This window comes from Microtus pennsylvanicus, chromosome 11 (assembly GCF_037038515.1).
Source record: "Microtus pennsylvanicus isolate mMicPen1 chromosome 11, mMicPen1.hap1, whole genome shotgun sequence".
NCBI lineage: Eukaryota > Metazoa > Chordata > Mammalia > Rodentia > Cricetidae > Microtus > Microtus pennsylvanicus.
The window spans coordinates 22917057-22931556 of NC_134589.1; the positions used below are offsets into that span (position 1 = coordinate 22917057).

Consider the following 14500-nt stretch of genomic DNA (forward strand, 5'->3'; position numbering starts at 1 on the left):
ATAACAGCTGCCATGTATTGCAGTGTTGCCCTTGCCAAGCACGATGTTCAGCACACCCTCGGGTACCTAAACAGAGGAGACGGGAACTTTTAAACCACATTTTGACGATTCATTTGAATTTTTTCTGCAAGTCTCTCTGGATAAAAAAAGGAAAAGAAAGGAAAGATTTAAAGGAGAATCCATTTCTTTTTTGTTTTGTTTTTTGAGACAGGGTTTCTCTGTAGTTTTGGAGTCTGTCGTAGAACTCATTATGTAGACAAGGCTGACCTCAGAGATCTGCCTGTCTCTGCCTCCCGAGTGCTGGGATTAAAGGTGTGCCCCACCACCGCCGGGCCTGAGCCCCTCATTCTTAACCTCCCACCTCCAGGCATCACAAGACATTTCATGTCCAGGAGTCTCTGGTCTAGTATTTGATGACTTAGTATAGAAGGCAGTAGCCAAGTATAGCCACTTGTTCATCCCACCGGCTAGCTTAACCCCGAAATAACCCCACAGAAACTGTATTAATTAAATTACTGCCTGGACCATTAGCTCTAGTTTCTTATTGGCTCTTATATTAATTTAACTCATTTTTATTAACCTGTGTATCACCACATGGCAGTGGCTTACCGGGTAAAATTCTCAGGGTCTGTCTCAGGAGGATCCACAGTGTCTCTCTGCTCTGCTTTCCTCCTCCCAGAATTCAGTTCTGTCTTCTCTGCCTACCTAAGTTCTGCTCTATCAGGCCAAGGCAGTTTCTTTATTCATTAACCAATACAAGCAACACACAGAGGGGACTCCCACATCACCTCCCCTTTTCTGTTTAAATAAAAAGGAAGGTTTTAACTTTAATATAGTAAAATTACATATAACAGGTATCAAGCAAGAATTAGTTATAGTATTTTATTTACTTTATCTTTTATTTTAACTAAGGAAAACTATAACTATCTATCTATTTTTTAACTCCATCTAAGCTAGCCGGGAAGCCAGGATGAACAAGCAGCCTCCCTCCTACAACTTAGGGCCCTAATATCCTCCTGACTTCTCGTTCCAATGATATCGTATCCAGTCCCCAAGGCTGGTCTCTGGATTTGGACGACATCTGTGCTTCTGCCTGCTTTAAACTTCTGAACATTGGTCTCCACTCTCCAATTGCTGGAGTTTGAACGTGGTTTGTGTAAGTCTCCTAAAGCTTATGTGCTGGAGACTTGGTCACCGGGGTGGTGGTTTTAAGGGATTTGGACCTCTCGGTGGTTGGACTCAACGGAAGATGGTCAGTTCACTGTTCATTAGGAACCCTGCCTCAAAGAGGATTTGTGTAGTTTTGCTTGTGGGACCCAGCCAGCTCTTGAGAAAGAGCCATTTTTTAATTAACTAATTAATGCCAATCTTTTCACACTTTACATACCTATCCCAGTTCCCACTCTCTCCCCTCCTCCTGCTCCCTCCACTTTCCCCCACCCCATGCCCCATTCACTCCTCAGGGAGGGTAAGGCTTCCCATGGGGAGTCAACGAAATCTAGCACATCGCTTTGAGGCAGCACCAAGGCCCTCCCCACTACATTTAGTCTAAGCAAGTTATCCCTCCAAAAAGAATGGGCTTCAAAAAGCCAATTCGAGCACTAAGGAAGAACCCTGGTCCCACTGCCAGTGGCCCCACGGACTGCCCAGTCCACACAACTGTCACTCACATGCAAAGGGTCTAGTTTGGTCCTAGGCAGGTTCAGTGAGCTCCCACTAGCTCAGGTCAGCTCTTTCTGAGGGTATCTGCATCATGGTCGTGACCCCTTTGCTCATCTTATTGCTCCTCCCTCTCTTAGACTGGTCCCCAGAAGCTCAGCCCAGTGCTTAGCTGTGGATCTCTGTATCTGCTTCCATCAGTTGCTGGATGAAGGTTCCATGATGACAATTAAAGTAGTCATCAGTCTGACTACAGGGCAAGGCCAGTTCAGGCACCTTCTCCTCTACTGCTTAGAGTCTTCGCTGGGGCCATCCTTGTGGATTCCTGGGAATTCCTCTGCTGCCAGGTTTCTCGCTAACCCCATAATGGCTCCCTCAATACAAACATCTCTTTCCTTGCTCTCCCTTTCTTTCCCCCATCTCGACCATCTGTTCCCTCATGCTCTCCTCCTCCCTCCGTTTCTCCCCTCTCCCCATTCTGCCCTCCCTTCTCCCTACCCCCCACGCTCCCAATTTTCTTAGCAGATCTTGTCTACTTCCCCTTCCCAGAGGGCTCCATATATATGGTTCTTAGTGTTCTCCTTGTTCCCCAGCTTCTCTGGGGTCATGGACTATAGGCTGGTTATCCTTCACTTCACGTCTAATATCCACTTATGAATGAGTACATAGCATGCTTGTCTTTCTGGGTCTGGGTTACCACACTCAGGATGGTTTGTTGTTGTTGTTGTTGTTGTTGTTGTTGTTGTTGTTGTTGTTATTGCTGCATCCATTTGCATGCAAATTTCAAAATGTCATAATTTTTTTACCACTGAGTAATACTCCATTGTCTAAACGTACCACATTTTCTTTATCAATTTTTCGATTGAGAGGCATCCAGGTTGTATTCAGATTCTTGCTATTATGAATAATGCTATGAACACAGCTGAGCAAATGTCCTTGTGGTATGAGTGGCCATCCTTTGGGTATATGCCCGAGAGTGGTCTTGAGGTAGATGGATTCCCAATTTTCTGAGAAACCGCCAGACTGATTTCAAGTTTGCCCTCCCACCAGCAATGGAGGAGTGTTCTCCAGAAAGGGTCATTTTAAAGCCAGGCCACCCACAAGTACTCATCCTTCTTCACATGGCTGTTTCCCTTCCTACACCTCAACCACGCTGTGATGGGATAAAGGGACCCTCACCAGAAACTGAAAAGATGGTGTTGCCCTGTCCTGGACTCTTAGCTTCCAAAACGGTCAGTGAAATTGACCTCTTTTCTTTATAAAATGTATATAGTCAGCTTCAGGTGTCTCGTCAAGGCAGCAGAAAACAGATTAACAAAGCAGCTTTAACCAGCCATCTCTCGACTCTGTCCACATCACGGTCACTCTCGCCTCCTCCATGATATAAAGACAGCCAGTGACTCAAATGCTTTCCTCGTCCTACCTGTCCCTCTGACACCATTTCTTCTTTTTTTTTAAATTTATTTATTTATTATGTATACAGTGTTCTGCCTGTGTGCATACCTGCACCCCAGAAGAGGGCACCAGATCTCAGTACAGATGGTTGTGAGCCACTATGTGGTTGCTGGGAATTGAACTCAGGACCTCTGGAAGAGCAGCCAGAGCTCTTAACCTCTGAGCCATCTCTCCAGCCCCCACCATTTCTTCTATGTGATTATGTCGTCAGTCACCCAGTCTTGTGGATTTCCTGAGCACTGTCCTTCTTGCTCCCATCTTTAGATTCCCCCAAACCTACATCATTCTGTCTGCTCCCGTACAGAATTACTTCCAAATACACAGTAGAATGTTGACTGAAATAAAAAAACCATTTATTTACACCTTGCTGGCTAGGCATTTGCCCAGAGCCATGAGCTTACTCTAAACATTGATTTTTTTCTTTCCTATCAGCAGCCACCTTTAACTGAGATATCCCAGCAACTTCTCAAATTCAACCAGTCCAAGATTAATCTTGGTGTTCCCACCACAGTCCTCTCTCAGTTCACATTATGACTCCCAGCATCTGAAATCAGTTCTCAGAGGCAGGCCCAGCCACTGCGCACTTGGTTTTGCAGTATTTGGCCAGCTGAGGTGGGAGGAAGGCTAATTAAAGGCGAACCTGAGCTACATAGCAAATTCCAAACCTGGTCCATAGTAAGAGCCCGTCAGGAGAAAAAAACAATCCCAGTTCTTCCTTTACTCTCAATCAATCATGACTTCCTCTCAGTTCCTCCCTACTCCACACGCCGCCATCTCTACCATCTTCACCTTCCTCACCAGGACCGTCCTTCAACCCTTCAGTCTGCCTCATCAACTCATTTCAACCTGGTTCTTTTGCTGCTTTTTAATTACAATATAATGGTATCATTTCCCTCCACTCCCTTTCTTTCCTCCAACTCTCCCCACGCCCCCCACCCCTCACCCCCACTCCCTCTCAAGTTCGTGGCCTCCTCTTCTTTAACTGTTATTGTTACAGACATATGCACACATACATAAAATACAACCCGCCGTGTCTGCTCAGTGGGGCTTACATGTACATGATTTCAGGGCTGACCACTTGGTACAGGGTCACCAATGACAGGGTTCCTCCCTGCGGGTAGACCACTTCCTCTACTCTCAGAATCAACTTGTTATTTCTCTCTGCTTTTTACTTAAGATTCATCCCAAACCCTTGGGTCCAGCACACAAAGCTGAACAAGACCCAGCCCCTGTCTGGCACTAGCAATCCCCTAAAGACTATAAAAATATCTTTTCATTTCCACATTTATTTAACTCCACATCTTCCATTTCTGGGTCTAACATAACACACTAGACACAGTAGCCATGAATGGTCATATACTGTGTCATTGGCCAAGACAATACATAGGTGTTACAGCTATGGAAAGAAGGGGAAATTACCAGGGATGTACTTATGTAAATGACACGGTTTTTTTGTTCTCATGGGATTAAAATACCTGTTTCTGTATTTAATAATCCTTCGTGCACCTGTGTGGCAAGCCAGGCAGACAGGGCCCTATCTCAGCCTTCAACGCTCTATTGGCCCCTTTGCCAGGTAATGACAGGCTGCTCATGGGGTCTCTAGATGAAAGAGAAGGTTGGTTACTCACGCAAAATTAAAAGTCAAAATAATGAACTTAATATAGAACCAAGCCGTACTTTATGTACGATAACATATATCCTGAAGCAACACCGGGGGACGTTAGGCATTAATTATTTCTTAAATCGCCCAATTATACATCATTTCATGCTAATCTAAATGATGCCGTTTCTCTCTCGGCAGACACCACTCAACTGGAGACAACCCCCATATCTGTGTATAAAAGCCCCAAGAACCCACGGGCTGGTGATGCTTTGTTCTCCTTTGAAGTCACGGCTGCCCACAGACAAGGGGAACGTTTGCCCTGGCACCATGTCTCTCCGGTTTTCTGGCGGATCCAGGCACGTTGGCCTACAGTCAGGATCCCTCAGGCCACCCAGCGGAGGCGCAGGATTTGCAGGCGGCAGTGTGGGGGGCAGTTCGGCTGCTGGGAGTGGATTTTCTTGGGCCTTAGGAGGGACACTCAGCGGTGGCCCCGGTGGGAGCCATGCCGCTGGTGCCCTGGGGAATGCTGCTGGTGTGGGCTTCACTGGAAACGAAGGGGGTCTCCTCTCTGGGAACGAGAAGGTCACCATGCAGAATCTTAACAACCGCTTGGCCTCTTACCTGGATAACGTGAAGGCTCTGGAGGAGGCAAACACTGAGCTAGAGAGACGGATCAAGAACTGGCATGAGAAATATGGACCCGGATCTTGCCGTGGACTCGATAACGACTACAGCCAGTATCATCTGACCATCGAGGACCTTAAAAGCAAGGTAAAATCACAGACTTGGAACTAGTCGAATTTTTAAAACTTAATAACTTCCAGCAAAACTATATAGAATCACAAAGGAAAATGAGTAATGACTGTCCTTTAATTTGTACTGAATTTTAATTAAATAATTACTCAAAATTAGGAACCTTGATTCATGAATTTCAGTGTAGCTAAAATGTTAATTCCACTGTATTTTGAAATGCATTTATATATAATAAATTATTCTGTTTTAAAAATAAGACATTATATGAGATTAAATTTAAAACATAGCTATTTTTTAAAAATTAAATTCTAAATATTTTGATAATTGTATAAGTTTAAAATTAATGCAAAGGCTTAATTATTTTTTAAATAATAAATAACAAAAGCAAAGTTATTTCTGTTAATGCCCATTTAATTCCTTCTAGATTATCTCTTCCACGGCTGCTAATGCTAATATAATTCTGCAAATTGATAATGCCAGACTGGCTGCTGACGACTTCCGACTAAAGTAAGTGACAGATAGCAGCCATGGCCCCAAACGAAGTTCCTGTCTGTTTGTGTTGTTAAACAATTTCGTTTTCATCTCGAGTAAAATAAATTACAACCCAAAAGAGTAAAGGCATCAAAGGATTTCTGTCACAAAATGACAGTACACTTGAGTCAAAATGTAACATATTCATTACATCCATGAATAAACTGCCCACGCATCTCCATGCCTGCCTAAAGGAATGCCAAGCACCAAGTAATGTTCTGTGGCCATTGTTCAATCCATAAAATTGTCAGCTTAGGTAAAATTACAAAAATGGCGCTTTCACGAAACTGTGCTAGGCACTGGGATCTGTGTGACTGGGGAGTTGCTCATCCTGCACAGAACCAGGGGGAAGGGTCCTGCTCTGTGTCCAGCTGTTTTGGTTTATGACAGAGTCTCACTGTGTAGCCCACACTGGTCTAGAACTCACAATCTTCCTGCTCATCCTCCTGAGTTCTTGGATTGCAGACATGGGCTACCACACAAGGCTTTTTCTGTGGCTTTTTATAAGATTTAGACTCCTGATTTGGTTTCAGATTTCCCGTTGACATCGGGTTGAGTTCCTGAAGAGCTACTTTCCACTGTATTTAAATTCTCCCCACCCAGGTACGAAAATGAACTCACCCTTCACCAAAATGTAGAGGCGGACATCAACGGATTGCGCCGTGTCCTCGACGAGCTGACCCTCTGCAGGACGGACCAAGAGCTGCAGTATGAATCCCTGAGTGAGGAGATGACCTATCTCAAGAAGAACCACGAAGAGGTAGGAGAAGCCTCACTAAGTCCCATCCCAGCTCTGCCCGTGAAAACTCTCGAAAAGGAAGAAAGTCGCTGTGATCCCAGCACTAATCCGTGCTCAGGGAAGCCACACATGAAATCTGCTTGCCTCCCACGAGAACGTTAGAGGAAGGGAGTTAGAAAGAGAGGAGAAGTCACACAGCACAGCACTGAAAGAGTAAGGCCACTGGGGAGTGTTGGCGGGAGAGTGACCCCCCAAACATGAAAACCAGAGAAGGAAGAGAAGAGAAGGCAAACACAAGAGAAGGGCCTGGAGCACAGTGGGATCCAGGTCCCCCCCTAAAGTCACAGCAGCTTTGACTGCACTGAAGGTGGGGGGGAAAGCTGCTCACATAGGGGCACCCTGGGCATTTCCTGCACTCTCCCTGGTAGGAGTACGCTAACTGCAAGCAGTTTGATTTTGAAACTCCACAGCAACAAGGATTTTCCTTTATATGGAATCTTACATAGAAAACTTCAAAGTACAGAAATAAGTTAGTAGCAGCTTTTTGGGGGCAACATGTGGTGTGTGGTGTGTGTGTGTGTGTGTGTGTGTGTGTGTGTGTGTGTGTTTGGGTTCGGTGTGGTGGTTCAACTTTTTTGTTTGTTCGTTTGAGACAGGGTTTTTCAGTTTAGACTTGACTGCCCTGGAACTTGCTATGTAGACCAGACTGGCCTTGAACTCACAGAGATCTGCCTGTCTCTGCATCCCAAATTCTGGGATTAAAGGTGGGCACCACCACCACTGGGCTGGTGGTTCAACTTTATAATGCCAGCAGTTGGGAGGCTGAGGCAAGATGCTCCCCAAATTCAAGGCCCAGCCTGGTCTACAGAGCAAGTTTCAGTTTAGACTAAGCTACAGAGTAAGACCCTGTCTCATAAAAACAAGGATGGGTGGGAGGGTAGGGAAAGAAGAGAGGGAGGGAGGGAGGGAGGGAGGGAGGGAGGGAGGGAGGGAGGGAGGGAGGGAGGGAGGAGAGATGATGGATGGAATATGGAAGGAAGGATGATGGAAAGATGGATGACTGGTGTGAACACAGATTAGATAGGACCCACAAATTACACATTCCTCTGGAAACTCTGGGACTTCTAAAACCTCGGGTGGCATAAGGACAGTCACTTGCGCTTCGCTCCAGGAAATGAAGGTTCTGCAGTGCGCAGCAGGAGGCAACGTGAACGTGGAGATGAACGCAGCCCCGGGCGTGGATCTCACCGTCCTGCTGAACAACATGCGAGCCGAGTACGAGGCCCTGGCTGAGCAGAACCGCAGGGACGCCGAGGCAGGGTTCCAAGAAAAGGTGAGGGGAGCCAGACCCGCTGCTCTCTTCCACCCTAGCAAGCCAGACTCGGTGTGACCCTGTGTAATCTGCCTTCCAGAGTGCCACGCTGCAACAGCAGATCTCCAATGACATGGACGCAGTCACCTCGGCCAGGTCGGAGCTGACGGAGCTGAAGCGCTCCCTGCAGACTCTGGAAATTGAGCTGCAGTCACTCTCAGCAACGGTAGGTGCTGACACCAGGCCGCCTGCGCCTCTGATTCCCCAAAACCTATGAGAAGCCCTTCTTTTCTCTCCCATAACAAATGCTTACCAAGAAAGGGAAGACAGGAGGGAAAGCATCCCAGGAGACAGAAAGAGAGGCGCTGTCTTCCTCACAGACTTCTTGACACCCAGACGATTTCCTTCCTGGATGGCGCCCAGGGTTCGTTTAGTTAAAATAACCAGTCTGGTGCCCGGTTCCACCCTGAGCATTGTTCATTCAGCCCCCAGAGCATGCTGGGTAGTGTTGTTCCTGTTTAAAAAAAAAAAAAGTAAGGGACAGAACCAACATTATCTGGCCACACAGGCCAGGATGGGTCACACCAACATCTCCTAACACTGAGAAAAGGGTATTAAGAGAGGATCCACGGGCCTGGAGAGATGGCTCTACCACTCTTCCAGGGGACCCAAATTCAGACCCGGACATCCATAGTGCAGCTAACAACTGACTGTAACTCCAGTCTCGAAGCATCTGATACCCTATCCTGTCCTCTGCAGATGTAGCATCCATGGGGTGCACGTATGTGCAGGCAAAACACCCATACACATAAAATATTTTTTTTAAGAAAGGTTCCCAGCAACTCTAACATGGGCACTCTCGATCCTCTCACTCTACATACAAAAGTCCTCATCCCACAGCAAACACCCCACAGAGCCTGGTACTCAGCCTCTTAGGCACCTGGGGGGTGAGGAACATCATCCGGAAGACTTCAATGGTTACCATGGAAACAACCCAGTTCAAAACCCTGCTTTCGGTCAGGACTATGATTAGGCGGTATCCAAAAGGCTTGACTCTGAGAACTGTGGAGAGCATGTGGTCCATGGGTTACCCATCTTCACAAGAGGTCTTGTAAATCCCTGAGGACAATGGGGTGTCATATAGACAAAACGAAATAACTACTAAGCAACTGAGAACAGCGAGCCTGTCACCGAGGAAACCAAGGCTCAGTACACTAGAAAAATTTTTGATTTAGCAACCTTAAAAGCACAGATGCAGTGTTCTCTCACTAAGCAGTATTGAGACAGATCTGTTCTTACCACTAGCTGAGCCCCAACTTACCCAGCATGCCCCTCTTCCCCTCACCCTCAGCACAGCTGGCTCTCTAGACCTTTCTTGTGTAGACTCACCTCTCTGAAACCATCAGAACCCTGCACGATCTTGTCCCGCAGCAGGGGTGAATTCTCCCTGTGTTTCTGAAAAACAGGGTGGGAAATAAATTCTCAAATTCCTTCACCAGAATCAGAAGCATTTTCACATATCAGCAATGACATCAGGGCTCAGAGTCTAGGGTCAGCCCACCCATTATAATCATTTTCTCATAGAAACAACAAAATCACGAAGCACTTAGAGTCAAGGCTCAGATCAACTATTCTGGAAGTAATGCTTTGGGGTCAGGAAATAGCACGCACACACACACACACACACACACACACACACACACAAAATCCATTTAACTGCAGTATAAGCAAATTACAGAGTAATACTGGTAACTTAGCTTCCACACTTGAGATTCTTCGGTCAAAATAAATTGCAAGGTCAGTTTCCCACAGGTGAAACACCAAGTCAATTATAGGTTGGAAGTTATCTATATAAACATCCGTATGTTTGCTTCCTGTGTTAGGCAAACTTCCAAGTTCATCTGGTTCTCTCTCATCAGCACCCAGCCTTCCCAGTGAAGGCAGTTAAGAGAGCTCTTGCCCCTCCTACTTCCCAGGGTATTAGCCATCTTATAAAGGAATGCCCAAGGCAGGGAAGTGAGGCTTTAAGGTTCTGGATGGTGGGTACCCCTCTCCCTGGTGTCTTTGTCACCTCTTCTTCTCCATCACCATTCTGGCCACTCTTCCCCTGGAGAGCCCAGCAACCTCTCTCCACATCCAGCAGCCAGTGTCCATCTGTATCCTAAGGGTCTGAGCTCATTAGATTGATGCTATGATGAATATCTTACTACCTAACTCCTTCTTTGTTATCTTAGGAGTGAATCAGTACATCATATATTTGGCAAAACACAAAATCATCCTAAAAATTATCATGCTACTATGGCGATAAAGAAATAGGATGACGAGCTAGGAGATAGTTCAGTTGGTAAAGCACCTGCCAGGCAAACACAAGGCTGTGAGTTTGATCTTCAGAATTTATGCAAAAAAGCCAAGCAGGGAGGCGTAAGTTGGTTATCTCAGTGCTGGGATGTAGAGACAAGAAGATTCCTGGAGCTCACTGACCAGCCCTTCTAACTGCATCAGTGAGCCATAGGCCGCCTTTAAAAATGATTAAATAAATAAGTAGATATCACTTGAAGAACTTGACACCCAAGAGTGTCCTCTGGCCACCACACGCACACATACACACATACACACACATACATACACATATGGAAAGATAAAAAGAAAGCATTTCAAGGTAAAATGCATCTATGACGTAAACACCGAGCCAAACTGCTTTCAAAAATGCTAGGCAGAGCCTTGCATCTCCTTATCACAGAGACCTTATTTCCTGTGACGTAAGAGCTGCAGTCACGCCACACGAGAGGAAGGAAAATGAGAGAGCGGCAGAGGTGATGGACATTCTGATGAGCGATACCGAAGTAATCACTACCCAGGCGGATATCTACATATGATAAGCCGAAGGGGGAAATTATCGCAATTGCAGCAGGGATCATGTGGCAGGACAAATTACAGTCTGTGGAAAGCAAGAGGAAGTAGGGTTCTCATAGGAGTGGTGTGGACATCGTGACCTGCGTGTTGTGAGCGCTGGCCTGCAGAGCCCACCCTGTTAAAGGATTCAATCAGTCTTAACTTCTTTCAAAAGAGGACTTGGTGACTGGCAGAAAATCCAGAATGGATCAGAAAAGAAAACAAGAGCCCAGCAGGCCTGGGAATAGGATGATGAGAACAGGGCATTAAAGAGTAAGACTTCAAAATAACAGACAACCCCGAAACAACAACTTTAAAATACGAATCATCCCTTGTGGATTTCTTACTGTTCCGTCCTCCCTAAAGTGCTTTTATATACATGTCGGTCTTAACAGAAATTGTTATCAAAATATTAACTGTCAAATACCGTACAGGGATCTGATAAGATGGCTCAGTGGGTAAGGGTACCTGCTGCCAAGACTCAGAGTTAGTTCCCAGGGACACATATGGTAGAAGGAAAGAACCAACCCCTGCAGGTGATTCTCTGACGGCCACACATTTGTTGTGACACATGCCTGCCCCCTACTACACACACACACACACACACACACACACACACACACACACACACCTAAGTAAATGTTAAAGTACAATCTTGGCGGGGCAATCATTTATCCCACGCCAGGCCATCCAGTGCCTGTTCACCACATGGTTAATGCCAGGCTCCACTGTCTTATTGTGACCGGCCCCTACTTGCCTGGCTGGGAGGGGTGGTCCCGCAGATGCTAAGAAACTGAGGGCTAGGTTCTCTGGTGGTTTCATCCCTTGCTATGATCTTTGATGTTTCAGAAACACTCGCTGGAGTGCTCCCTGGCGGAGACCGAGGGCAACTACTGCTCTCAGCTGGCTCATATCCAGGCTCAGATCAGCGCCCTGGAGGAGCAGCTGCACCAGGTCAGGACCGAGACCGAGGGCCAGAAGCTGGAACACGAGCAGCTGATGGACATCAAGGCCCACCTGGAGAAGGAGATCGAGACCTACTGCCGCCTCATCGACGGAGACGAAAAGTAAGACCGTTGGGAAGTTCCCCACAGTAGGTGCTCTACCCCTCCGCCTTCCACACTCTTAGCCTGCTGTTTTTCTCTCCCACTGTACAAGCGTGCGTCTTTGCTTGCTTCTAGAATCAGTTCCTCTATATTTGTACATAAGAGAACCCCCTTATCCTCCTCGGATGACTCCCATCATTCCTGCACAATTCCTCAGTATTGCCCATGTCGAGCACTGGGTTTTCAAGATTCTCTTGACCCCTGACCCTTCCCAAAGCCCCTGATCATGGCTTCAGGACACATATGTATGTATGTAGACACATGTAGACATATTCTATATGGATGTGTGGCTGCCACAACAGTGCATATTTTATATGTATCTTTCTCAAGCTAATGCATATTTCTTTCTTAATTCTTTAATTATTTCTTGGACTTTAAAAAAAAAGTCAGAGGGGAGGGACAGGGAGACTGGCTCAGGGGGTAAAGTGCTTGTTGTATGAGAACCCGACTTTGGTTCCCAGCGTCTGTGTAAACACCGAGTATAGTGGTCCGAGCCTGTCACTCCATACCTGGGGTCAGAATGAGAATGCAGGTGCGGGGGCTCACTGGACGGATCTGCTGCAGACTGGATGCTGGGTGCTCACCGGCCAGCCAATCTAGCTGATATGTGAGCTGTAGGTTCAGTGAGAGAACCTGCCTCAAGAAATGTGGTGTGGAGGGGCTAGAGAGATTTCTGAGAGGTTAAGAGCACTTGCTGCTCTTACAGAAGACAGGGTTCCGTTCTCAGCACCCGCAGGATTCACAGCAGGCTGCAACGCCAGTTCTTGGGAAACTGAAGCCCTTTCCTAGTCTCTAAGGGTACTTCGTGCATGCGGTGCATACGCATGCATTCAGGTAAAACACTCATACCCATCAAATAAAAATAAATAAGGCTCTCTTTAAAACTGAGGCTGAGAGCAGTAAAGGAAGATTCCTGATGCCAACCCACACACACACACTCACAAACACATTCACACCTACACACACACATACACACTCATACACATAAACACTCACACATAAACACACATACACATATTCACACACAGACATATTCACGCACAGACACATACACACTCACATATATACACATATTCACACACAGAAACATTCACACTCACATACATACACACATATTGATACATACACACACACCATCACCACCACCACCCAAAAGAAAAATATCAAATGGAAATAAATAACTTGTAATCACTTCCCGCTCCTGCACACAAAATCATAATATTTTCTTCAATAGTAAAAACTGAGATCTGCTAAGACAGTATTTCAATGAAAAGTTTCCAAAGTGATCATAAATACCAATATTAAAATAATAAACTTTTCTTGCTTCCAGTTCCTGCTCTGGCTCAAAGGGCTTTGAATCTGGAAGCTCGGGGACTTCATCCAAAGGTAACAAAAACCTCGTTTCATTTCTGTAGCGGAAACTCCGTTCCCATCAACAACACTCACACGTGGTAGCCAAGTCTACAGTTAAGTGGTTTTAACTACTGGAAATGTTCCCCAGACACCCAAAAAACCTTACTATAAACGTGTAATACTCCCTCCCCAAGGCATGTGATGCATGCGAAAAGCCTAACAGTGGGCTCCCCTCCCATAATCTTTTAGGAAGGACTCATGCATTCACCTGTGTTTTCTTCTCTAGATTTGTCCAAAACCACACTGGTAAAGGCGGTGGTTGAAGAAATAGATCAGCGTGGGAAGGTGCTGTCCTCGAGGATCCACTCCATCGAGGAGAAGATGTCTAAGATGAGCAACGGCAAGGCTGAACAGAGGGTTCCCTTCTAGCTCCCACGCTAGGGGGCAGAATAACGGGGCGGAGCCAGCGCAGCTACGCCAGTCTAAATCTCAGGGAGAATGGAAACGCTTTCTACTATCACAGATAAAGTGACCTTCGACAAAATGCCTCTTTTCTTGGTGACTTTCGCATGATATTGGGTGTTTCTGTTCCAAATAAAGAAAATAGTTGATGGGGACACACTTCCATTTGCTGGTGGTTAATATTAAGTTGAAGATCATTTTGGAAAACGTTTCCTCTGAATTTCACTCTAATTTTCAATAAATACCAATATGATCACGTGGCATTTAAATATTAAATATTCGCTAAGCATAACTTTTAAATCCCACCACATCTGCACAAGTAAATTATCTGGGAACGGACAGAAATTCTCCTGCAACTGACACACTCCACCACGAGATGGCGCGTGTCTGATATTTTTGTCAACCTATCTCAAGACTACCCACAAAATAGGGTACCATTCCCAGTCTTACTGGAAAAATAATCTTTGAAAACATTTACCTCAACGAAGGATGTGTTCATGACTTTTCTAGGACAAATTATAGAAGGTTTTTCTCTTGAAGGCACAGACAGAAATAATTTAGGCATTGCAAACCGTAGGTCTATTGTAACCGTTCAGCTTTTTAGTCGCTGTTTAGGGAAACAACCATAGATTGAA

The 14500-nt window shown here is 45.8% G+C and overlaps 1 protein-coding gene across 1 annotated transcript; it reads left to right on the plus strand.

The window, feature by feature from the left end:
* The first annotated feature begins 4981 nt into the window (after positions 1-4981).
* On the plus strand, positions 4982-13832 carry Krt28 (keratin 28). The gene is made up of 8 exons (XM_075990780.1): positions 4982-5488; positions 5895-5977; positions 6605-6761; positions 7912-8073; positions 8153-8278; positions 11794-12011; positions 13381-13436; positions 13690-13832. The coding sequence occupies exons 1-8, from the start codon at positions 4982-4984 to the stop codon at positions 13830-13832; spliced, it is 1452 nt and encodes a 483-aa protein (XP_075846895.1).
* Positions 13833-14500: the final 668 nt, after the last annotated feature.